The following is a 25,276-nucleotide window of genomic DNA, read 5'->3' as shown; positions in this document are numbered from 1 at the left end:
TTCCCCAATCAAAAGACATAAAGTGGATGAATGGATTCAAAAAAGCAAGATCCAGCAATGTGTTGTCTATAAGAGATTCACTTTAAATTTAAGGACACATATAGGCTGAAAATAAAAGGATAGAAAAAGATATTCTGTGCAAATGGTAACTAAACCAGAAAAGGATGGCTATAGTTATATCAGACAAGATAGGCTTTAAGTAAAAAACTGTCACAAGAGACAAAGAAGGATGCTATATAATGATGAAAGGGTCAATCCGCCCAAAATATATAACAATTATAAATATATATGCACCCAACATTAGAGCACCTAAATATATAAAGTAAGCATTGACAGAACTGAAGGGAGACACAGACAGCAATACTTAATAGTAGGAAACGTTAATACTCCATTTTCAATAATAGATGGAACATCCAGGCAGAAAATCCAGAAAGCAACAGGAGACTCGAAAACCACTGTAGACCAAATGGACCTAGCAGACACATCCAGATCATTCAACCCAGGAGCAACATTCTTCCCAAGTACACAGGGAACATTCTCCAGGACAGATCACATATTAGGTCACCAAACCAGTTTTAACAAATTTAAGAGGATTAGAATCATACCAAGGATCTTTTCTGACCACAAATATATGAAACTAGAAATCAAATAAGACATTTTAAGTATTGAAGGAAACCCCAGTACTTTAATGCCTAACAGTTTTAGTAAACTTCTGTCTCATCTCTCTAGAGCAATTATTTGAGCCTTAGTCTTCTATTCCATAATGAAGGGATAATGCTATCTAACCATATCCAGGTTGCTGTAAAAATTTCAAAAGAGGCATATATAGCTCATAGCATAATGCTCAGTGTATAATAGTACTTAAGTGAAATTCCTGCATGTTTTCTTTCTTTTTACCTCCTGCAAGGAGCCTAATTTATAACTTTCTATCAATGTAGAAAGTCTAATCTTTTTTCCAAGTCTCTGCCACTTGCCTTTTCCAGGCAAGAGCAGATTCTCTCAGCAGCTTTCCTCACTTGGTCTGGTTTCCTTTTTCCTCTGTGTTTGCTTTGCTGCTGTGTGGGAAGGACGAGGGCCCTGGGAAATTTCCACAACTTTTCTTCTCTCCTGCTACACCATGACCTCTGACAGGACCACATCTCTTTTTTTTTTTTCTACAAGATATGTAATTTAAAAACAATATAAGCAGAACGTTATAGCTTTAAAAACAGATATGCAAGGGCATGTCTTCTGTGCAGTGTCTCTTGCTATTCAAACCATGTGCAAGGAAAGGGGCCCAGGGTAACTGATTGAATATCAAATCAGCCCCAAACCTCCTCTCGGAGTGACCTCACCAAACACAGACTCTTCTGATGAGACTTTCCTCTCTCTTGTTTTTCTTTCTTTTTGATGGTCACATTCTCCTGTTGCGTATGAGCTCGTTTTAGAAACAGAAGAATGAATGCTGCCTAGCGAGAACTCTACTGAACAGTGTTGCAAAAATGGAAAGAAAATCATTTGGATTTTAAAATGCCCACTAGACTTTTGTGGTTTCACAGTCAGCAAAAGGTTTGATACTAAAAATTAAAGTTAACTCATGGAATTATGTCCCCAGTGCCATTGTAATCATGGTCTGCCTAAGTTTTAAAAAAATGAGATCTGAATTTCTAAAATAGGGTCAATTTAATAAGGATTATTTGTGCTTAAAGTTTTCCTCCTGAAATGTGGTATTCTACACTAAAAGGCCACTCTAATATGCCTCAAAATATTGTAGAATGTGTTTCATCACAGGCTTGTTAAAAAGAGCTTGCCTGCCTTTATTATTCCAGACTTCCTTTCTGAGAAAGAGTCACGAGTACCTCTGTCTGTTTTTCAGTTAGGGCTGGCTAATTTCTTCCATGAATATGAAATTCAGAGCAGCAAATAATAAGGCAGTCAGAATAGTCAACAGGCCCTCTGCAGACAGGTGCAGCATCCTACCCTCCAGGTGCTCCTGACCTCTGAGCCACCAGGCCAGGCAAGGGAGACCCTGGGCCAGCTCATGGCTTACAGACTCTCCAAGGCATTGGGGCTAGAGTTTTGAGCTTGATTGCCACTCTGATAAGCCCCTGATGGTAAAGAATATTGTGTACTCTGTGGTTTCATTGCAGTAAAAATGTGCATGTGAATAAAAAATGTGTGCACATGGAAAAGCCAAACAGCATTTCTGTTAGGATAATGAGATTATAAGTGACTGGAAACTTCAACACTTAGTAGGTGATTTTTTGGTTTGTTTTTTGCCTTTAGCATATAGTCACTAATTTTAAGTGCATTTTTCCAGCTAGAGAAGCAATGCATAAATGCATTCTCACTGTAAAATTATAAAGTCAGACAATGTAGAAGCAGAGAGCAAACCAGGGGATCTCCCTGTTCCCTTATCACTCCCTCCCTAGAAATCACCCTTGCCACTATTGCTCTAGTGTTTTTTTCTGTGCGTTTATTAAGTATAACCTGTTTTAAGAATGTTAAGTAGGACCCTTCCTGCTCTCCCTTAGTCTCACTTGAGCCCAGAGCGTAGTCCAGCAGTAGTGACAAGGACCCCACTTTTTGAAGGGGGGTGCTAGAGCCACCCTGCTCAGGGTTGGCCAGGGTGGGGCCAATGCCCGCCTGTAAACTCAGCCCACCAGGCACCTCTAGGGTGTGGAGCAGAAAGGCTGGGCGCCAATGGGGATGTGTGGACAAAGCTCCCTCTGGAGAAAGTGGCAGGGCTGGTGTGGGGGGAAGTGCTCTCCAACACTCCCCCCACCCCCACCACCTCATGCTCCCCGCCGCCACACTTGCCTGTAGGTCTGCTCTCTGCTGCTGCTGCGGGCCCTGGTGAAGGGGCTTTGAGAAAGCTGCCCTCATGTTGCCCAGAAAAGTCCAGAGTGGCTCCTGAGCTCTGAGAAGTGCTGCTGGATTAAAGAGCGTGCAGAGGAGACCTCTGCTCCGAGACTGCTGACACCAGGTTGTCGCACGGAGGATATGGGTGCCAAGTGCAATCGTCAGCTGGAGCCATGTTCTGGGATGCTGACCTCAGCAGACAGAGGGGTCTAGTACTCCTTGAGTAGGGCGGAGCAACATCCTCAGAGAAGCGCAGGAGAGAGAGCCTCCGCAGGCCTCAGAGGACAGGTGCCTCAGCCTGCCTCCATCCCTGCCTGCCATGGGGAGGGCAGCCACGGAGGCCAGTCTGGGCTGGCCGTGTCGAGGAGAGGGGAGATCACGCTGAACAGCCAAGTGGAAGAGACATGGGCTGTGCAGTCGATGTAACTCAACACATCCTGGGCTGCCTCTGAAGGTGATTAAGCAGGGAGAAAATAATTAATACTGTGATTTAGCTCAGCTTTACAGAAGCATCTCAGAAAGTGTGAAGTATTAAGGGAGAGTGGGCATGAGGTGGGAAGATGGGATGGAGCGAAGGAAAGAATGTAGGGATGGCAGGAGGGAGGGAAGAAGAGATGGTGTGCAGAATGGCTTCTGAGACAAAGAGGCAGACGAGGCCACTGCCACTGAGAAGGGTATATATCTGCATGTGCACACAGCACCATGGGCCGGAACCGCAGCAAGCCAGGGAGAAACTATTTTAAAATGGAAAAAGATTGGACATGCCGATAGCAACAGAAATTCTAGGATTTCATGGGTGACAGACTACAAAGGCTAAAGAGGAAATTATGACTTCAAGGGCTAAACTCAATGTTGGAGCAAGAGCAGTGCCCAAGAAGATGGGCCAGGAGGTAGCTCCGTTCAAGGGCACATGGCAAAACTTTGATGCTGGACATTGCTATGGACTAAACCATGTCCCCGCAAAATCCATAGCCCCCAGCACCTCAGAATGTGACTGTGTTTGCAGACAGGGCCTTTACAAGGTGGTTAGTTAAAATGAGGTCATAGGGCCAAGCCCTCATCCAGTCTGGCCACGTCCTTTCAGAAGAGGGGATTGGGATCCCTACACTCACAGAGGAAAACATTGTGAAGACACAGGGAGAAGACGGCCAAGGAGCAAGGCCTCAGGGGAAACCAGCCCTGCCCTGGCCTGATCTCGGACATCCAACCTTTAGAACTGAGAGAGAACAGGCTTTTGATGGGAAACCATGGCCTGCAGTGCTTTGTCATGGCAGCCTGAGCTGACGGATGCCAGCCTGCTGACTTTGAAGGACCTGGTGGTTGTGCCTGGCAGGGTTTGCACAGAGCCTGGGACTGTGACCTCACAGGGATCCACCTGCAGGGAGTAATTCCTGAGTGATGGGTCTCCAAGGGATGCAGTATGGAGTACGAGGAGAGGAGGTGTGAGGAGAAAACACTGGAGAGAATCTGCTTTCATAGATTTTAATACCATCTCCATAGGCGTGGGATCTTTTTCAGTACAGGAGCCAATGACACACGAAGTCATCTGAGAACTGGGCGTCTGGGCAGCATGGACCCTGCAGTTAGAGGGGAAGAGAACACGTGACAGAGGACGAGCTTCACTGATGCAGTGGGCAGAGGTGAAGAAAACAGGCCGCCAACCGTGGGGTCGCCAGGCCACACTCAGCCAGCATATCCCGTAGGGGGCGGAGCTAACCCTACTGTGCGGGCTAGCTTCCTGGTTCACGTGGCCCAGGGCGCCAGCCCCAGAGGGCCCGGCTTCTTATTAACAAACACACACACACACACACACACACACACACACACGAGTTCTAAAAACTCCTTTGAGCAAGTGACTGGAGAGAATATCTACAAACTACAAACTAAAGAGGGCTGGATTGCTGTCATCGTCTGCTCAGGCTGCCAGGACAAAGTACCACAGCCTGGGTAGCTCAGACAACAGACATGTATTTCTGTACCGTTCGGGAGCCTGGAAGTCCCAAGTCAAGGTGCCAGGAGGGCTGGTTCTCCTGAGCCTCTCTCGTGGCCTGCGGACTTGGCCTTGCTGCGTCTTCACTGGGTCTTTCCTCTGTGCGTCCGGCTGCCTCTCTGTGTGTCCAGACCTGCTCTGCTTATAAGGACACCTGTTTTCCTGGATTGGGGCCCCATCCCAAGGGCCTCATTTTACCTTAATCACCTCTTTAAAGAGCTTGTCTCCAAATCCAGTGGAATTCTGAGGTCCCGGGGGCTAGGGCTTCAACATGTGGATTCCTAGGGACACAGTTCAGCCATAACAACTGAGAAACCAAAATGGTCTCACGTGTGCTTCAGTGGCTGAAATCCAGCTAGAACTGCTGGCTCAAAGATCAGAGAAGTGGAAATGCTCTACACCCAGAAGCTGCCTGCACCACATGAAGGTACCTTCCGAGGGACCAGAGGAGTTTCATCCATACCTGGGTTCAAAGGTTACACTGGTCTCCACTCAATGATGCTGGGTGGCCAGGCACAGCAGGAGGCTCTCAGTGCAGAACGTGGGGGGCCTGAAGGCCTCAGATGTAGGCCCTTGAACTTGTGTTATAACATGGACTCTCTTCCTCACTGCCAGAGAGAGGCGGGGGCAGCAGAGACATCAGCTGGAATGCACTCGATGGGGCCTTCACTTCTATCTGGGGGTGAGGTGACACCAGCATTCAGTGAACAGATTTGAGGGACTTGGTGACAGTCTACAAGCCTGTTTATTGGGAAACAAGTTCTGGGTGGACTTCAGTTTGATACAAGATGACTGAATTAAAAAGGAAATAAACAATGGCAATAATCAAAACATAGTTGAAGAAAATATACCTGAATAGAAAAAAACCATAGAAACAGATTATGGAATGTACATGGAAAATATACTTCCTGTGTCTCAGTTAACGGAATGGTATTTTAACTAAGGCACAGCCTGTCAGCAATTTTAATTACAAAGATAAAGACAGATATCATTTCTACAAGAATTCAGGAATTGTATAGGCACAAATAGAAATAAAATTAAGAGGACTTCCAATTCCTGGGTATCCAACTCCTGAATAGTCAATGGCAAAGCTTTGAGAGGAAATGGCTGTGATCCCAAAGCTCCAGTTTCAGATCCAGCCAAGTTTCACATGTCTACTAAAGTTACAGAAACCTGTCTGTGTCTGTTATTAACCTCCTGTGTGGCCTTGGGTGGTTACTTAGCCTCTCTGGGCCTTAGTTTCCTTAGCTCTAAGCAGTAATAATAATGCTCCCTATCTCACAGAATTATCGTGAGGATTAGCTGAGCTAATACTCATGAACCACACAAAATGCCTGATGTAACCACTCACAAATGTAACCTGATATTATTATCGTTATCAGATGTCATCTTTCTCCAAACATATCTGAACAAATGACATATATTGTAAATAATAAGAATTTAACAAATATAACCTGAGTCTAAAATCTCATATTGAATTAATGAAGATCACAAAATCTCTTGAGATGTCAGTGAGAGAAATTAAAACTTTTCTATTAGGCGGGTCAAAGGATACTGGTTCATTTATTTATCTTTTGTCACTGAGATATATAGATTTATTCTCATTATTTTTTGGCAAATCTATATATATATAAAAAAAGAAATAAAAAACTCAAAACCTAAACCAAAATTATATAAAAATAGCCAACAAAAAATAAGAATTAAATTTCTAACTGGATTCTACTTTAAAACTGATCAGAGTAACTTGAGAGAATTAAAACTTGTGAACAAAAATAAATGGCTAATACAACTTAAATAATACAATTGAAAAGGTAGAATTATAGAGAATATTTTATAGAGTTCATATTTAAAAATTCAATGAGACAGTCAACATAATAGTTCTAATTGCCAAAAATATTGCATCAGAATAGAGAAAATGAATTTAATCAGAAAATATAAGGGGAAATTAATAGAAACTTCACTGCCATGGAAGACTTTCATATGACACTATCTGTCTCTGAGCATTGAATTCTTAGACGTATAGTTCTCTCCATTTTCTTTTTTTCCTTTTTTATTTTTTGAGACAGAGTCTCCCTCTGTCACGCAGGCTGGAGTGCAGTGGCGAGATCTCAGCTCACTGCAACCTCCACCTCCTGGGTTCAAGGGATTCTCCTGCCTCAGCCTCCCAAGGAGCTGGGACTACAGGCGCCTGCCACCACGCCCAGCTAGTTTTTGTATTTTTAGTAGAGATGGGGTTTCACCGTGTTAGCCAGGATGGTCTTGATCTCTTGACCTCGTGATCTACCCACCTCGGCCTCCCAAAGTGCTGGGATTACAGGCATGAGCCACCGTGCCTGGCCAGTTTTCTCCATTTTCTATGGAAAATAGGCCTTTTCAAGAGTCCACAAATCAGCTACAAAATTCATCATATATTAAGCCAGGAAGACAATCTCAATTATTTACTAACTGGATATTTTCCAACATTTCTTCAATTATTTTCCAGTCTTTGACCAGAATACATTAATTGCAAAATAAAAATGAGAGGGAAAAAGTGATCCTCTTTCAAAAAGTAAATTAAAAAAGTAATAGTAGTAGTAGTAATAGAATTTGCAGTAGTAGTGGCAAAAACAATAATGTATACCATTTCAGTAACATTGACAAAGTACAGAATTACAAAGTATTAAGTCACTACTTTATACATTTTAAATTTCTTAGCAGAAAATATTGTTTTAAAGGAAGGTCAGGCCCAGACAGGTTGGCTACTTGTTCAGGACGCACAGCAAACTCGCCTCCCATTCCAGGGCTTGGCTATGATGCCTTCCTCGTGGGCCCGCAGGCGGCTTGCTCAGCTCAGGGAACCACAGCAGCCTCAGAGTTCACGGCAGGCATTGACGCTGTGCTTGGGAATAATGTCTAGACTTAGTTATTTTAATTGTTTTCAAATTGAGGAAAAGTAATAGGCGCACAAAGTAACACAGGAGAGAAGGAGGAAAGAGCTGAACCACATGAAGGCAAGCATACAAAATTAGAAGACTAAAAATGGCAGAACTGGTAAGCCAGGAGGTGATTTTGAGGGTAAACAGTATTGATAGTACAGGTAGAGCTTTGGCGTCAAGAAAGAGAATGGGAAAGCAAAAATTAACAAAATTAAGTATTTAAAAAGGGAATACAGTAGCAGAGGTAAAGAAGATTAAAGTCAGACGATTACATGCTGATAAAAAAATACAGATTTCACACAATGGGTGATTTTCTGGAAAAACATGTATTATTAAAATTCTAGAAACTAGTGGAACCAATGGATACTGTCTTTGGGATCTCCCACGCCCATTCTCCTCTCTTTGCCATTAAATTCCTCCTCGCCGTGGAACACAAGTCTCAAAGTCACCCCCGCAGCCACCTCAGCTGGACTTGGCCCGCGGCCACGGAGCACCCCCTAGCTGGGCGCTGCCTGGAGAACCCACGCCTCTGCGGAGCACACGGAGGGGCGGCCCATTGATTTCCGTGCGCGGCTGTATTTTTTTTAATTTTTTTTTTTTTAGGCTTCTCTCTCTCCCCTGGGGCCTCTCGCAGGCAGGGCCCGTCCTCTCTATAGCGCCGCCCTTTCTCCGCGCTGGGGCCATGGAGTGGCAGTAGCACTGTGACCTTGGCAGGACCACGGTGGAGAGTGGGGCGATTTGCTGTGAGCAGGAGGACCTGGGGGTGTTTATGGGCCTCAGAAGGTGTGAGGGGACCTGATGGAGGCGTTCTAGGAGGAGGCCAAGGGGGTGTCGCTGCAAGGGGAGGGAAGGAAGGGAGGGAAGGAAAGAAGGAAGAAGGAAGCAAAAAATGGAGGGAGAAAAGAGGGAGGGAGGAAGGGAGGGAAGAAAGGAAGGAAAGGAAGGAAAAGAGGGAGGGAGGGAAGGAAGGAAGAAAAGGGAAGGAAGGAAGAAAGGAAGGGAAGGAAGAAAGAAGGAAAGAAGGAAGCAAGGAAGGAAGAAAGGAAAAGAGGGAGGGAAGGAAGAAAAAGGGAGGGAGGAGGGAAGGAAGGAAAAGGGGATGGGAAGGAGGGAAGGAAGGGAGGGAAGAAAGGAAGGAAGGAAAAGAGGGAGGAAGGAAAAGAGGGAGGAAGGAAGGAAGAATGGAAGGGAGGAAGGAAAAGAGGGAGGGAGGAAGGAAGGATAGAAGGGAGGGAGGGAGAGCGGAAGGAAGGAAAAGAGGAAGGGAAGGAGGAATGAAGGGAGGGAGGGAAGGAAGGAAGGAAGGAAAAGAGGAAGGGAGGGAAGTAAGAAAGGAGCGGGAAAGAGCTCCCTGGTGGAGAGGGCCGAAGCCACTGCTGTCCATCTTGGATTCAGAGGCCACGGGAGCGGCCGGGTTCTGAGGAGGGAAGTGGGTAAGGACACGGGAGGCCAAGGGCAGCTGCGCTGGGCACCGTGCGCGCCCATCGGGGACCTTCCCCGGTGGCGAGGGAGGAAGGAAGAGCGAGCCCGGCGGCGGCTCCTGCGGGGAGGGTCCTGGAGCCGGGAGGTGGTCGCTTCTCCAGGGCAGCCGGTGTGGATGCCGGTTCTCAGGGAGACCAGACAGGCGGCAGTGAGCCTTTTCTGCCGGCGGAGACGGGGACAGCGCCACACTCGGCTGGAGGCCTCAGAAACCGGGCGCACTAAAAGCCTCGCCCGGCCCCGCGTTGCCCGTCCCTGGCCCCTCCCGGCTTGGGGTCCGCGCAGTGTCTCCGTGGCCCCGTGCGACCAGGAGGCCTGCGGACCCCGCGGAGCCCCCGCCCTGAACGCCCCTTCCCTCCGCCCGCCTGGAAACGCTCTTGCTTTGTGTGGCAAATACGAGGATGAGTTTTGTTTCCAGGGACCGAGACTTTGTTATGGAACCGAGTTGGGATATTGTATTTCCATGCTTGGTGGTGCTGGGGGTGGGGGGCACTGCAGGCCCTCCAAAAAAGGGGGTCCCTGCCCCATCTCAGCTTCTAGCCTTTCCTCATAAAAGGAGTTAGCTAAGGACTATTACCCTGGGAGACCCAGGAGATGGGGTGTGAGGCTGTTCAGATGGGGGCTGAGGATGAGCCTTGTCCTGAGGCCCAGAGAGGCCGCGCACAGGCCGAGGCGCTGCACACAGGCCGAGGTGCTGCACACAGGCCGAGGTGCTGGGGAGGGCAGGCCTCAAGGGGTCCACTGGCACAGAAAAGGGACAGCCTCCATGCCCGGGCGGCTTGCTCGTGCATCCTCCATGGGCCTCCTCCATGGGCCTTCGGAAGTAGAAGCAGTTCTTCCTTCTGCTCAGAATCACGTGTTACCTTTGTAGAAGGGCGACAGCCAAATGGCTTTTTGTTTAAAAACCATAGTTATGGTTTGTTATTAAAGCCTTTTTTTTTATTTCAATAGGTTTTAGGGGGAACAGGTGGTGTCTGGTTCCATGGATAAGTTCTTGGGTGGTGATTCCTGAGATTTTGATGCACCCCTCACCTTAGCAGTGTGCGCTGCACCCAATGTGTAGTCTTTTGGAAAGGAAACATAAACAGGAAGGATGGTTTCAGTCTGAGACTCAAGTAGGAGACTTCATTAGCAGACACTTCTTTTGGAAGCCAGGCTCTGTTGGAAACGCTCCGGGCACTATTCTGGGGCTGCCCCATTTCCCAGCAATCCGGAAGCCTCGGTTCCTTAGAGAACTGTGTGTCAGCACAGGCAGGTTTTTAACTTAAAACTAAACGTGTGTAACACAGGGGCTGTGTGGGCGTCCATCTGACGTGTGCATCGTGATTTGTGCTTTGACACGCAAGTGGTTTTGCCTTCCCTAACACAGCATGGTGAGAGAGCCAGAATGGATTGAAAATCACCCCGGAGGGAGATGAAGGCGTAGTGCGATGCTGGATGTTGAACAAATGCCCTTTTCCTGAGCTTTTGGTTGAGATTGTTGCCTTGAGGAGAGGCTTAGGGTGCAAGACAAATGGATCTTCTGGGAAATGGAGGCTCCCGGTGAACTCGCAGCATCCGTGTCCTGTGTATCTGGAGTCGTCCTGGCAGTGACAGGAAGTCATAACATCCTCTCTTCAAATAAATCTCCCTCCAGCTGCCTCCCGGCTGGGCAGCGCATGAAGCATTGAAGCTCCAATCAAGCTGCTCGTATCCCACGGGAGGAAGCAACTGGCTCGGCCCCAGAAGAAACAGGCCAGCCTTTGAAGTGCCAGGGAAAGAGCTGCCCGCAGGCCTTGCCTCCCCCTTCAGAAACTCAGGCGTGTGCCGCTGTGAACGCGGGCTGCCACCACAGGGTCCCATAGACAGGGTTATCACTGGTCTCTTCTTGACTCTAATGTCAACCCTAAAAAACAAGATTCATAAAACATGACTAAATATAAAGTTTATTCGAGTCCAAAGCTCGAGGCTGGCCAAGCCAGGAGCATAGATTCAACTTGCCCTGAATGTACACTCGGATTAGCTGCAGTTACAAGAGAGTTTTTAAGGAAAAAAGAACTGGCACTTCCTGAGTTGTTACCGAGAATTTACATTAGAATAACATAAGCTATTGATTCGCTATACATTGTTCTTTGTATCACAAATTCCAGGCAGGAGAAGATAATAGGTGAGGCGGCTAGTCGGGAACACAGTGTCTTTAAACAGTTGCCCCTGGGTGTGGGGGCAGGAGAGGAGGAGTGACGGCGTGTGACTGAAGTCCCATACTCGATTCTCTCTGGACCTGATAATTTTGCATATCTCACAGAAGTTACACTGCTCAAAGCTATATTTCTTTTCTCAGTAATAGAGGAATTTTTTTCATGACTTCCAAAATGTATAAGGAAGAGGCTGCAGTGTGAGATGATCCCCATAGGGTGGTGGAGCTCCCTCAGCCTGCCCGGCTCAGACCTGCTTTCTTGGCAGGGGCCGCACCTCACAGGCATCCTACCTAGAAAGATCCATCCCCAGCCGGCCCTTCCTGCGCCAGGTCACAGCTGCAAGTCTGCCTTTCCAACCGCTTTCAGCTGGAAGCCGGGCCTTCCTGGAGCCCTCTGTCCAGTACACTATTCCCCCTTCCTCCACTGCCATTGTGGCTGCTGAGCTTAAAATGTGGCAAGTCCAAACAGAGGTGTGCCATTGTCATGTGACCCCTCTGACTCCAGTAGGAGTTTTTGTTTTGCTTGTTTTGTTTGAGCAGCAGCAAGATTTAGTGTGAAGAGTGAAAGAACAAAGCTTCCACAGTGTGGAAGGGGACCTCAGCAGGTTGCCACTGCTGGCTAGGGTGGCCAGCTTTTATTTGCTTATTTGTCCCCACCCACATCCTGCTGATTAGTCCATTTTACAGAGTGCTGATTGGTCCATTTTACAGAGTGCTGATTGGTCCATTTTACAGAGTGCTGATTGGTGCGTTTACAATCCCTTAGCTAGACACAGAGTGCTGATTGGTGCGTTTTTACAGAGTGCTGATTGGTGCATTTACAATCCTTTAGCTAGACATAGAGTGCTGATTGGTGCATTTTTACAGAGTGCTGATTGGTGCATTTACAATCCTTTAGCTAGACACAGAGTGCTGATTGGTGCATTTTTACAGAGTGCTGATTGGTGCATTTACAATCCTCTAGTTAGACAGAAAAGTTCTTCAAGTCCCCACTCAACCCAAGAAACCCAGCTGGCTTCACCTCTCAATCACCCCTCTAAACAGGACACCCCAATTGCTGTTGGGAATTGGGACTTCCTGCTGGATAGGGGCAAAGAAGGTGCCCTGCAGTTGTAGTGTCCCCCAGAGGGGAGCTCTTTAGGCCAGTCAAAGGGCCGGTGGTCAATCCATGGGTCCTCAGTAGAAGTTGTTAGTTGAGCTCATTTGGGGTTCCATTTGTAAGACCATCTGTAGCTTGATAGCCTTGATCCTAGAGGAAACTAATTTGACAAGGAGGTTAAAAGTACAGGGCCTGAAGGTGAGTAATAGCAAGATGGCAGTCACAGGACCTAGAAAGGGGAGAAGCCATGTAGCCCAACTCCAGAGGTCGGTATTTGGGAATTGGGACTTCCCGCTGGATAGGGGCGAAGAAGGGGCCAGGGAAGGAGATGTAAGGTTTATTGAGGATTTCATACAGGGTGGTCCAGGAGCAGTGGGCAGGACAAGAAAATCCTCTCCAGTTTGTAAAGAGCAGGCAGATTACAGAGCATTTTCACTTGGCACCCTCCACCTAGCAACCTCTATTTGACCCAGAACCAAGGGCCTGGATCCCCAGGGTAGCCTGCTTGTGTTCAAGGGATGGCTGGGAGGCAGGTGCCCTCCTGGGAAGCAGGGCTGCTGGGCTGGGAGGAGACTGTGCCTCAGGGAAAAGGTGAGGCTGCCCTGGTACTGGGTAGGAGTGAGTGGTGAGGACCTAGCCAAAGGTAGGTGACAGGACACCGTCTGTGTCCATTTAACAAAGCAGAGTTTCAGACAGGGTGTGAGGCTGCCAGAGAGACATTTAACATTCACTGAGCTTCAGGAGAGCTGACCACCCCAAGCCAAGGCCAACACTGCCTAGTGTCCTCACTAAGAAACCCCTCAGGACACAGGTTCCAACTTAGCCACTGAGGGAGAGAGAGACAAGGCGGTGTCAGTGTCCTTCACAGAGAAGGAGAGAATGTCTGGGTTGGCTGCTCCCAGATTCCTTAGCTGGGAACTCTGAGCACACATTCTTTTCAGAGATGACCATTGGGTCCTTCTCAGGGCATGCTTCAGTGCCATGAGTAGAACATCCATACTGGATTTTTTTATTTAAAAAATGTCAACTATTCCATCAAAATGTTATGTTGACTATATGGTCAAATAATATTTTGGATATGTTAGGTTAAATAAAATATATTATTATACTTAATTTCATCTGTTTCCTTTTACTTTAAAAAATGTGATAGTTGAACATTTAAGACTGCACAACATATTTATTGGTCTGGACTTCCTTGCATTTTAGATAGAGGCTGACAAGAAGCTGACAAGTTCCTTTGTCAGAGATGTCTGAACCAGAGCGACTCCATCTTAAATAGGGGTTGACTCCATCTTAAAATGAGGCTGAGGCCTGCTGGGCAGCATTCCCAGGAAGGTAGGCATTCTAATTCACGGGATGAGTTAGGAGGTTGGCACAAGATACAGGTCACAAAGACCTTGCTGATAAAACAGTTTGCAATAAAGAAACGGGCCGAAACCCACCAAAACCAAGATGGTGATGAGAGTGACTTCTGATTGTTCGCACTGCTCATTATACACCAATTATAATGCATTCCTGTTCCTGGACCAAACCGAGGGTCGGGCTTATTATTCTCGAAGCCCAATAACAGGATGCAGATGAACTGGGAAAGGAAAAGAGTTTTATTTTATTTCTATAACTGGTTAAGGGAGAAGGTCTGGTAAATATCTCCAGACCAACTCAAGATTACAGCCTTCCAGCTATAACCTTCTAAGCTGTATGTCTACATGTAAGTGTGATTCTTTCATCTAAAGACATAAGTGATTAATTTCTAATCCATAACTAAGACTTGAGTCCTGAAAACCTTCCTCTGGAGCCTCAGGAAATTTACTTAATCTAAATGGGTCCAGGTGCTTGAGTGATTGTCTTGTCTCTTGCTAAATCATGGAGTTATAGGGAGTTCCTTCAGACCCCAAATAAACTTGTTTGTGGAAGCCTGGGGAGTTTCTTCAGACCCCCAATAAAACTTGTTTAATCCTAAACGGGTCCTGTTAAGAATTCCCTCATTATCTTGTCATGCTTCAAGGCCCAGGAAAGGCCTGGGCAAAACTCTTGGTGGGCTTTTTTTACATTCCGGTGTTTGTATAAGGACACTGGCTCTCTCAGCTCTTGATGTTGAACCTGAGCACTCAGTCAGTGCTGAGATAGTTTTTTGGAGGCCTGCGTCCTTGAGACCTGGCCTGCCACACTCACCTGGTAACAGACACTCCCACCAGCACCTTGACAGTTCACAAATGTCATGGCAACATCAGGAAGTTAGTCTATACAGTCTAAAAATGGGAGGAACCCTCAGTTCTGGGAATTGTCCACCCCTTTCCTGGAAAACTCATGAATAATCCACCCCTTGTTTAGCAAGAAATATCTACACGAAATATCAAGAAATAGCTACACGTATCCTTAGTCCAGCAGCCCAAGCTGTTGCTCTGCCTATGGACTAGCCATTCTTTATTCCTTTACTTTCTTAATACACTTGCTTTTGCTTTACTCTATGGATTCACCTCAAATTTTTTCTTGGGCAAGATCTAAGAATCCTCTCTTGGGGTCTGGATCAGGACCCCTTTCCTGTAACTCCTTTACCTTCCCAGGACCTGATATTCTTAGGGTCAGTAAGTGTTTTCAGTAAGAGTGAATGCATATTTCAGGCTTTGTGGACCGCAAGGCCTCTGTCACAACTGCTCCACTGGACTCTACCTTGGTGGCTCTGAGGTGGCCGTAGACAGCAAGCAAATGCATGGGCGGCTGACTCCCAGTCCCAGTGGAGTTTTCTCACAAGAAAAAGGTGGTGACCACATTTGGCCTGAGGCTGTAGTTTGTTGGCTCCTGGTCTGTAAAAAGGGAGCAGTTTACCTTGAGTTGTCTTTGGAATGGAAGGGGAGATTTTCATTCATGGAAGCCCTACTGTGTGCATCTTTATGAGATAAGGGCTCTTTCAGGGATCTTGTGGCATGTGCAAAATGCCTTTCAGTGTGAGTGTTATTCTTTGCTGGCTCATGGTAACCCTGCAAGCAGATGATGAAGCCACGATATAAAATACTAGAGCTGGCATTTGATGCCAATCTCCTCCCCCTCCTGCCTCTCCTTTCTCCCCTCTATTTTCCCCTCTCTCTCTTCCCCTCTCTCCTTGCCTCTGTCCCTCCTTCTTTCTCTCTCCCCGTCTCCCTCCTCCCTCTTTCTGTACTACCTCTGATCCCTCTCCCTTTTTCCTTCCGTCTCTCTCCCCTGTCCCTTCTGTTTCTCAGTGCCTTCCATTTCTCCCTCTGTCTCTCTCTCCCTCTCCCTTCCCTCCTACCTCTCTCTCTGTCTCTCTCCACTCCCCACACCCCCACCCCCCAGTGGCTGGGTTGGAACCTGTGTCCTGAGGGGTTTCTTAGTGAGGACACTGGGCAGTGTTGGCCTTGGCCTGGGGTGATCAGCTCTCCTGAAGCTCAGTGAATATTATATGTCTCTCTGGCTGCCTCGCACCCTGTCTGAAACTCTGCCTTGTTAAATGGACACAGAGGCTGTCCTGTCACCTACATTTGGCCAGGCCCTCACCACTCACTCCCACCCAGTACCAGGGCAACCTCACCTTCTCCCTGAGGCACAGTCTCCTCCCAGCCCAGCAGCCCTGCTTCCCAGGAGGGTGCCTGCCTCCCAGCCAGCTGTGCCCTGGGCATCCGCTGCCTGTCTCCCCACAGGAAGGGCCCTCCCATAGCCAGGGATATCTCCATCACACCGGCATCGCAACCACTCACAGCAGCCGCATCATTGCCCACTTCCCTAATGGCTAGTGATGTGAGGCATCTTTTTGTGTGCTGGTTTTCCACTCATATAGCTTCAGTGAAATGTCTCTTCATGTCTTTTGTTCATTTTCTAATTGGATTGTTTAGTGTTTGTACCACTGAGTTTTGAGATCTTTTCATATATTCTAGATAAGAATCCTTTGACTGGTCTATGGTCTGCAAATGTTTTCTCCTAGCCAGTAGCATGTCTTTATACCCTCCTAGCAGGGTCTTTTATTTATTGAGCAAATGTTTTAAAAAATATTTTTATTTTGATGAAGTTGATTTTATCAATTTTTTTTTCTTATGGAATCATACTTTTGGTGTCATGCCTAAGAACTCTTCACTAAACTGTAGGCCTCAGATTTTTATCCTATGTTTTCTTCTAAATGTTTTGTAGTTTTACATTTTGCATTTAAATCTATGATCCATTATGAGTTAATGTTTGTATAAAGTGTGAGGTTGAGGTTGAAATTTATTTTCTGACATTTAGATACCCAATTGCTCTAGAAGTATTTGTCAAAAAGGGCATCCTAAAGTGTAATGTATATGCTCAGTGGAATACTACTCAGCCATAACAAATGAAATCACGTCATTTGTGGCAACATGGATGGAACTGGAGGTCCTTTTCTTAAGTGAAATAACTCAGAAACAGAAAGACAAATACCACGTGTTCTCACTTATAAGCAGGAGCTTAATAACATGTACATGTGTTGTCAGCATGAGATTTTTGGCTCTCAATGTAATAGAAATTAACACAAGCCTAGGCAAACCGTTTTTAGACAAGGTCCATTAAGACTTAGGCCCAGAAAGGTTTGGCATAAGGGAAATTTAGTGCAGGAACAAATGTTACCTGGCTGACACCCTGAGGGGAGTGCATTGTGGTGTCTTAAGGAGGGTGACATGCAGGAAGTAGGTAAGCATCACTGAATGTGCAGGGTGGAGTGTTCAGGTGCACAGGCTAGTAAGGGGGCATGCTAATCCATATGTCACATGATTAGAAAATGGCAGATAAGCCCCTCCCTGGGTGGGGATTTCGGTATTACAATAAGTCATGGGTTAAAGATGGCTCATTATTCTGCTCTTAGGTACATGCTGGTGATGGGGTTAACTTCTTTTGAGTGAGATTTATGTTAGGATGTTGCTTATTTTAGGTTTTTGAGGTCCTGCAGTCAGCAGGTATGGCTTCTTGAATAAGATTTATGGTGGGAAGCTGCTTATCTCAGTTTCTTCAGACAGCTTGCAAGGTCTGGTCAATGGGCATGTATGGAAAAATACCATAGTGGAGGTGGGCTGAGTCCTGTGTCTACTCTGTCTCACATGGACATGGAGTATGGAATAATAGACATTGTAGACTCAGAAAGATGGGAGGGTGGGAGAGGGTGAGGGATGGGAAATTACTTAAAAGTACATTATTCTGGTGATATTACTCTAAAAGCCCAGACCTCACCACTATGCACTATGTCCATGTTACGAAACTGCACTTATACCCCTTACATTTATACAAATATAAAGAAAGAAAAGGCTATTCTTGCAAAGACTCACTTTTGCATCTTTGTCAAAAATAAGCTGGGCATACTGGGCATGGTGGCACCTGTAGTTCCAGCTGGCTGGGAGGCTAAGGCAAGAGCATCCCTTGAGCCTGGGAAGTCAAGGCTGTAGGGAGCTGTGATGACGCCAATGCGCTCCAGCCTGGATGACAGAATGAGACCCCATATCTTAAAAAAAATAAGTTGGGCATGTCTTTATGGGTCTGTTTTCAGGTTCTGTGTTCTGGCCCATTGATCCATGTGTCTATATCTGCATCCGTGCTGTATTGCCTTAATTACTGGTGCTACATAGTAGACCTTCATGTTGGATAGAGTGGGTCTCCCATTCAGTTCTTCTTTGTTAAGATTGTCTTTGCTATTCTAGAGCCTGTGCCTTTCCATATACATTTTAGAATAAGCTTGTCTATGGCTAGAAAAATTTCTGCTAGGAATTGCATTAAACCTAGAATCAATTTGGGGCAAATTAACATTTTGTCTATGTTGAGTCTTCCATTAATGAACACTCTATATCTCTCCATTTATCTAGAACTGCTTTGGGGTTTTTTTTTTAATCACCATTTTGTAACTTACAGCACACAGATGCTGGTGTGCTGTAAGTTACAAACATGATTTAAGTTTAAAACAAGATTTAAGTTTATGCCTAAGTGTTTAATTTTAATTGGAGTGATTTTAAGTGGTATTGTGTTTTTAATTTTAATTTTTATGTATTCATTGGTAGTTTACAGGAAAAAATAAGTTTTGAATGTTGATCTTGTGTTGCAGTCCTTGCTGAACTTACTGCTCACTGATTAGTTTTAGAAGTGTTTTGTTTTGCTTTTTTTTTTAATTTCTTAGGATTTTTTAATGTAAACTATCATGTCATCTGCAAATAGAATTTTATTTCATCTATTTTAGTCTGTGTGTCTTTTGCCTTATTATACTGACTTGGGCTTTCAGTACTGCGTTGAATAAGAGTGGTGAGAATCCTGTGGGGGAGAAGCATTCAGTTTCTCATTATTAAGTATTATGTTAGCTGTAGTTTTTTCATTTGCTTCCTTTTCCTAGACGATTTTCTTTATGGGGTTGAGGTAATACAGGGATCATAAAATAATTTAGAAAATGATGTTCCCTCCCCTTTTATTTTCTGGAAGCATTTGTATAGAATTAGTGTTAGTTCTTTAAATATTTCACAGAATTCACCAGTGAGACAATCTGGCCTTACAATTTTCTTTTTTGGAAGGTCTCTAACTACCAGTTTAAATTCTCTAATATATATAGGGTGATTTAAATTATTTCATTCTAGTTGTTAAATGTATATGTATACAATTGTTAATAGTACAACGGTAGTTAATATGAGAAACTTTTAATCTTTTGATTAAATCCTGAAGGTTTTTTGTGATAACTCCTGTTTCATTGATATTGACCATTTGTCTTTTTTCTCTTTTTACTTGTCAGTCCTTCTAGAAGCTGGTTAATTTTATTGATCTTTTTTTAAAAATCAGCTTTGTTTCATTGATTTTTCTCCACTGTTTTCCTATTTTTAAATTCATGAATTTATGCTCTTATCTTTATTATTTCTTTTCTTCTGCTTGTTTTTGGGTTTATTTTTAAATTCTTTTTCTATTTCCTTAAGATGGGAACTTAAATTATTGATTTAAGACCTTTTCTTTTTTCTAATACAAACATTTAGTGCTATACGTTTCCTTCTCAACAAGTGACATGTTAGCTGTAGTTTTTAATTTGCTTTCTTTTCCTAGATGATTTTCTTTATAGGGTTGAGGTAACACAGAGATCATAAATTAGAAAATGATGCTCCATTTTCATTTAGTTCCATGTGTTTTTTTTACTTTCCTTGTGACAATCTCTTCGATCTATGAATTATTTAGAAGCATAATATTTAATTTGAAAATGCTTGGATAGTTTCTGGTTGCCTTTCTGTTACTGATTTCTTATCAAATTAGCAAATCAAATCAAATCAAATTTGAAATCAAAATTAGTTTGATTGCTTATGGTAAGAAAAAAACCCTCTGTATAATTTTAATTCTTTTAAACTTGTTGATGTTTATTTTTTGGTCCAGGATATGATCTGTCTTGCTAAATGTTTCTTGGATGCTGAAAGGAATGTGCATTCTGCTGTTGTTGGCTGGAGCACTCTGTAGTATCAGCAAGATTTGATTGCTGGAAGATATTGTTGAGTTCTCTCTGCTGAATTTCTTTCTAGTTCTTCCATGAATTACAGAGAGAGAGAGTAAAAGTCTCCATCTATAATAGTGGATTTGTCAGTCTACAATCCATTTGTGCATGTGCCGCTTTCTCTTGTCATTTACTTTCTCTTGTCATTTTGTCAGTTTTTGTTTCAATTTTTCAGCTCAGTTATTTGGTGAATACACATTCAGGATAACTATGATCTCTCGGTGGATTGACTGCTTTATATATATGCAATATCCCTCTCTGCCTTGGAAATGTTCTTTGCTCTGAAATATACTTCATGTGATATTAATATAGCCATTCCTACTCTTTTGATTACTGTTTGTGTGGTTTATCTTTATCCGTGCTTTTACTATTTTGCTATTTATTTTGTTTCAACCATCAAACATAATTTAAAAACTCAAGATGAAAAGGAAAGTTTATCATATTTAACCATACATTTGCTCTTTCTTTTGTTATTCCTTCCTGATACTCCAAGATTCCTTCTTTTTATCATTTCATTTCTGTTTGAAGACCTTCTTAGCAGTACTTTTAGGGTAAGTTTGCTGCTCTTCTAGTTTTTCTTCATCTGAGAGTGTCTTGAGTCTCCCTTTATCCCTGAAGGATATTTTTGATGGATATAGAAATTGGGGTTGATTGTTCATGTCTTTTAGCAATTAAAAATATTATGCCACTTTTTTCTGGCCTCCATCGTTTCTGAGGAGAAACTTGTAGTTTTTCTCTATAGGTAAATTGTCATTTATCTCTGACTGCTTTCAATAAATTTTATCTTTCTTTAGTTTTCACGAGTTTGATTTGTTGATTGTTGTGTCTTGGCATAGATTTTGGGGGGTGCCTAGCCTTTTTAGGATTTTCCCAGCTTCTTAAATCTCTAGGTTTATATCTTTTACCAATTTTTTAATCATTATTTCTTTGAATACTTTTTCATCCCTGCCCTCTTTCTCCAATGATACAAATGTTAGATCTTTTGTTCATGTCCCACAGATCCCTGAGGGTTGGTTCCTTTTGTTTTTTTAGTCTTTTTTCATTTTTCAGATGAACAATTTCTGTTGTTGTATCTTCAAGTTCACCAATTCTTTCCTTTATACTCTCCATTATATTATTGTGCCCATTCCGTTAGAGTTTTACTTCAGCTGAACTGAAAAATTTCCATGTGGTCCTCCTTTATAGTTTCAATTTCTTGTCTGAGACTTTCCATTTTTTTTCATTTATTTCAAGTGTGTTTGTCATTGCTTGTTGAAGAATTTTTATGGTAGCTGCTTTGAAATCCTTTTCAGATAATTTCGACATCTGTATCACCTCAGTATTGGCTTCTGTTGATTGGCTTTTCTCATTCAACTTGAAACACCCCTGGCTCGTGGGATCCCCACGTGGTCTCTGCTGTTACCACAGGAGAGGGGCTTGCTACAGCCTGGTGAGCGTGGAAGTTCTGGTTCCCACTTGGCCTTCACCAAGGAGCTTAATTTTTTTTCCCGTGGAATTTGGCAGGAGTGGTTATTATCTAGGAGTGTTATGTCTAGCTTTAGTGCCCTTTCCTGGCTTTCTGGCTAGGGAGAGCAGGCTTCTCTTGGAGCTTTTTGTTTTCTTTCTAGTACCCACTGACGTATCAGCTTCCCAGCACCTAGTCTAGGATATATGAGGGGAAACCAAAAGGAAACCCACCTCCATGCCATTCTTTGGGATCCCAAGATCCCCAGCTGATCTGCCTCCTCTTCATCTTTATGGTCTCCTTATGCTTGTTTTCTATAAAATGCCAAGCTTTTAGCCCTGCTTAGTGGGAGGAATTGGAAGAAATGCATCCATTTCATCTTGCTTGAGAACTGGAAGCCTGCTTTATCGTCTTTAATTTGAGAGTAAAATTCTCTTCTCCAGTAAACCCTTATGTATTTGTATCATTAAATTCCTTACCACCAAACACAACTCATGCACCAGGAAGGTGCTCCAGGCTTACTCTGTGATTTTGGGCACTTTGTAATCCCAGTCAACATGCACTTTGGGGCAGCTGTCCCGGTTTGAGGAGCACTGGTCTGTGGCTAAAACTTGTTGAGGGCTCATTATGTGGCCACTGTTCTCACTGTTCTAAGGGATTTATAAGGGTGAACTCATGGAATCCTCACAGCACTCTTAGGTACTGTTATTACCTTCATTTTATATATAAAGAAATTGAGTTATGGAGACATTTAATACTTTTCCAAGGTGATACCACTGGGCAAGAGCAGGAATTGAAAACTAGAGCCCTAAGCTAGTGTATTGTGGTACCTGTCTCTGTTGGGAAAATTCATTTGGGTTTTGAAGCCAGAAGAATATTCCAAGACACCATCTCTGCCTTTTACTGGTGGTGGCCGTTGTCAAGTTCCCTACTATATGCAAGCTTCAGTTGCTTCATCTATATAATAGGGGTAACATGACATGCCTCATCATGTTTGGGAAATAATAGATAATGTCAACGTCTAGTCTATGAGGCCCTTAGCATACAGCAGATATTCAGTAAGTCATTTACCTACTAATGGCAGGTTGCCATTGTTATGATTTATCCATGTCCACAGGGAGGCAGCATATGTAGTGATTAGGAGTACACACTCTTAATCACTCTTAATCACACAATCTAACTAGAGTTAGACTGATGCATTTGGATTGTCACACCAGAGCAAACTAGCTGAGAGACCCAGGCAAGCCTGCTTACCTCTCAACATCCCACCTCTGCAGTAGGTGTGATGATGCCAATTCCAGAAGGCACTGTGGGCAGTTGAGAGGGTCCTGTGCATGGAGAGTGTCATAGTGACTAGGTGTTGTGAAGGAGAGTAGGGTTTCTGATGGGTCTGAGTGATTGCATCACTTCTGGGTGAAATGAAAATGTTTGGTGATGCTAGGTGATGCTCCTTCTCTGCGTTGGTGCCATCCTCGAGACATCAGTGGCTCTCACTTGGGAGCACGGCAAAACCACCCACCAGGAACTTTCTCCAGTCTTGGGCTTCTCAAGCAAGGTCTGCTTTTTGTGGAATTCACCCCTTGGCAAGGCAAATTTGCTTCTAAAACATGGCCAGGTGTCTCAGCACCCGGACTGAGATTCTCGGCATCTTACCTGACACTGACTCACTCTACATAATCTGTCACAGAGGAACGAAGGCTTTGTGCTTCCATGAAGGCTTGCAGTGATGTCTGTGATGCCTGGAGTTGATCAGACAGTGTCGTGGGTTGTGTTTTTCCAGAACTCAATGATCAGGGCTGACATTTTGCAAACATGTTCAGCTATTTTCAAAAACAAAGTTGATAAAGTTCAAGAAATTTAAGTAGTTTTCCCAAAATATGTTCTGTGTTTCTTTTTGTTTGTTTTGTAAAATAAAATGTGTTCAGAAGAGAAGCCAAGAGAATCCTACCACTTTCTTGAAATGCCCAAGTCTGCTCTATAATTTAGGGAGCTGTCTCGCTCATGGAATCAGTTTTTGTGTTTAATTGTAGCTCTGTTGAGGAACCCTTGCTGTGGCTCTTTCTGAGTAGCCTCTTCCTACACTTATGGCCAGGGAAGAGAGAATGTCTTTATAATTACCACATGCTAGGCTCTTACTGGTAAAACTTAAGCCTTTTGAAACCAAAATTGTAACATTTGCAGGGGCTTCCCTTAGTGACCAGGCAGCACTGAGCAATGGCTACAGAGCGTGCATTACCCATGCCAAGTGGCATCTGTCAGTGCCTGGAAGCTGGGGTAGGAATTTGTGGAGATGTGGGTACATTGGAGGAGGCACACAGTGAGGGATGCTTCTCTCTTCTCATGACTGCTTTTGTATCTGTGCACACCCTCCTTGTCCACACGTCTCACACCTCACCGGCTACAGAAGAAAAACTTCTTCTTCCCTTTGCCTTTCCTTAGACAACAGTTGGCCTTAGTTTCCAACACTACTTCTCAAGCTCTCCTTGGCCTTAAGTGTGAGGGACTTGAGGAGCCTGCGGGAAACTGGGATCTCTGGGAAATCTCCAGAGAAGAAAAGTTGGAAGATGACACAAGTAGAGGAAACATCCAGAGATTTAAATGGTGGCCCAGCACATGGCATTGAAAGACCAACAGTCTAATATAGATGAACAAACAGAGGCTCCATATAGCCATTAAAAATTTGAGAAAACCTTAAGCAGGTCTCAAATAAAATTGCACACAATGGAGGATGTCTAATAGAAGCATGCATTCACATAATTTAGTCTAAAACTAACTTTCTGATTTATGGAAATAAAAGGTAGTGGCCGTTGTGAAAATGCAAAGGTGCTAAGGCCATGTTCTCATGAGCTATGAGTCCGTATCTCATGAGATTATCCAGATTTCAGATGCCATAACTCATTTCTCTTTGTATTTCAGGCTGGGCTTCCCAATGATGGTTGTGTCCTGCACTGTTGGGATGTGTTATCTCCTTGTGGCTCATGTGGTGGTGGGATGGAATTAATAGACATCCATCTATTGCTCGAAGACTAAAGGAAACTTCATCCATCACAACCCATCAGTCATAAAACTACCCTGACCCCACTGTTTGAAGAAGAAAAGGTGCTTACCCTGGAGATGCTACAGAGACACAGTGGAATAGACCTTGACACTAACACTCTAATTCAAGCGAATGTTGGAACACCATGACCTCCTCTGTGTGTCCTTTCTCCCCAAGGACAAAATGTAGAAAGATGTGAGATAACTTACTCAAGATTCCCCTCCAGAAAAATACATATGTTTCAAAACCCTTCCTGGTATACATAGGAAAAGACACACATCCACCTAAAATTGACTGTACTGTTTAACTGTCAATTCTCCTGAGGCTAAACACAGTTTGTTTTTCTTGTAATCACTTTTCATGTTAAAATAATCAGCATTCAAATTGTATGCTTTCTGAATATAGACTTTCTGGGAAAAGGTTTACTGCTCGTAAGGAAGCATTTTATGTATTAAAATAAACTGTTCCTTGATAAAAGGCTTTGGAGTAGTTTACATTATGTAAAATTGCATTTTATCCATTTATATTTTTCTCTGCAGTTTTAAAGTTATTAATTAAAAGTCCAGAAATTTGACTTGCAGAAGATCATAGGTATCTTTTAAGGATATCTTACATATTTAACAGCTTAGAGTAATGATTTTTCCATTTTGCAAGTGGTGCATGCTATTTCCATCAATTACACAGACGTACACTCGATATCCTCAGTCCTGCTCTCCCTGCAGGACGCTGTGGCTCAGTCGGTGTTTATTAAATGCAGTTCTTTTGTGAAGCATTCCTTGTGAGGTAAGGGTAATGAGAACAAAGACCAAGGGGGAGCCCTGTGCTTCCTGCGA

At 44.0% G+C, this 25,276-nt stretch overlaps 1 protein-coding gene across 4 annotated transcripts in view; it reads left to right on the top strand.

Moving 5' to 3' along the window:
• OCA2 (OCA2 melanosomal transmembrane protein) overlaps positions 1-24,920 on the top strand; it is a 342,139-nt gene extending 317,219 nt beyond the window's left edge. For 2 of the 4 annotated variants that reach the window (XM_055362729.2, XM_055362730.2), the window contains exon 22: positions 24,323-24,916. In XM_055362729.2, coding sequence (XP_055218704.2) covers positions 24,323-24,407 — 85 coding nt within the window. In that variant the 3' untranslated portion in view covers positions 24,408-24,916. Of the gene's footprint in view, positions 1-24,322 lie in introns of all 4 variants that reach the window. The other 2 variants (XR_010130936.1, XM_004055869.5) reach the window with 2 other exon arrangements.
• The last annotated feature ends 356 nt before the right edge of the window (positions 24,921-25,276 follow it).

The sequence above is a fragment of the Gorilla gorilla genome, chromosome 16 (assembly GCF_029281585.2).
Source record: "Gorilla gorilla gorilla isolate KB3781 chromosome 16, NHGRI_mGorGor1-v2.1_pri, whole genome shotgun sequence".
Taxonomy (NCBI): Eukaryota; Metazoa; Chordata; class Mammalia; order Primates; family Hominidae; genus Gorilla; species Gorilla gorilla.
This window is presented reverse-complemented; position numbering and strand designations above follow the sequence as displayed.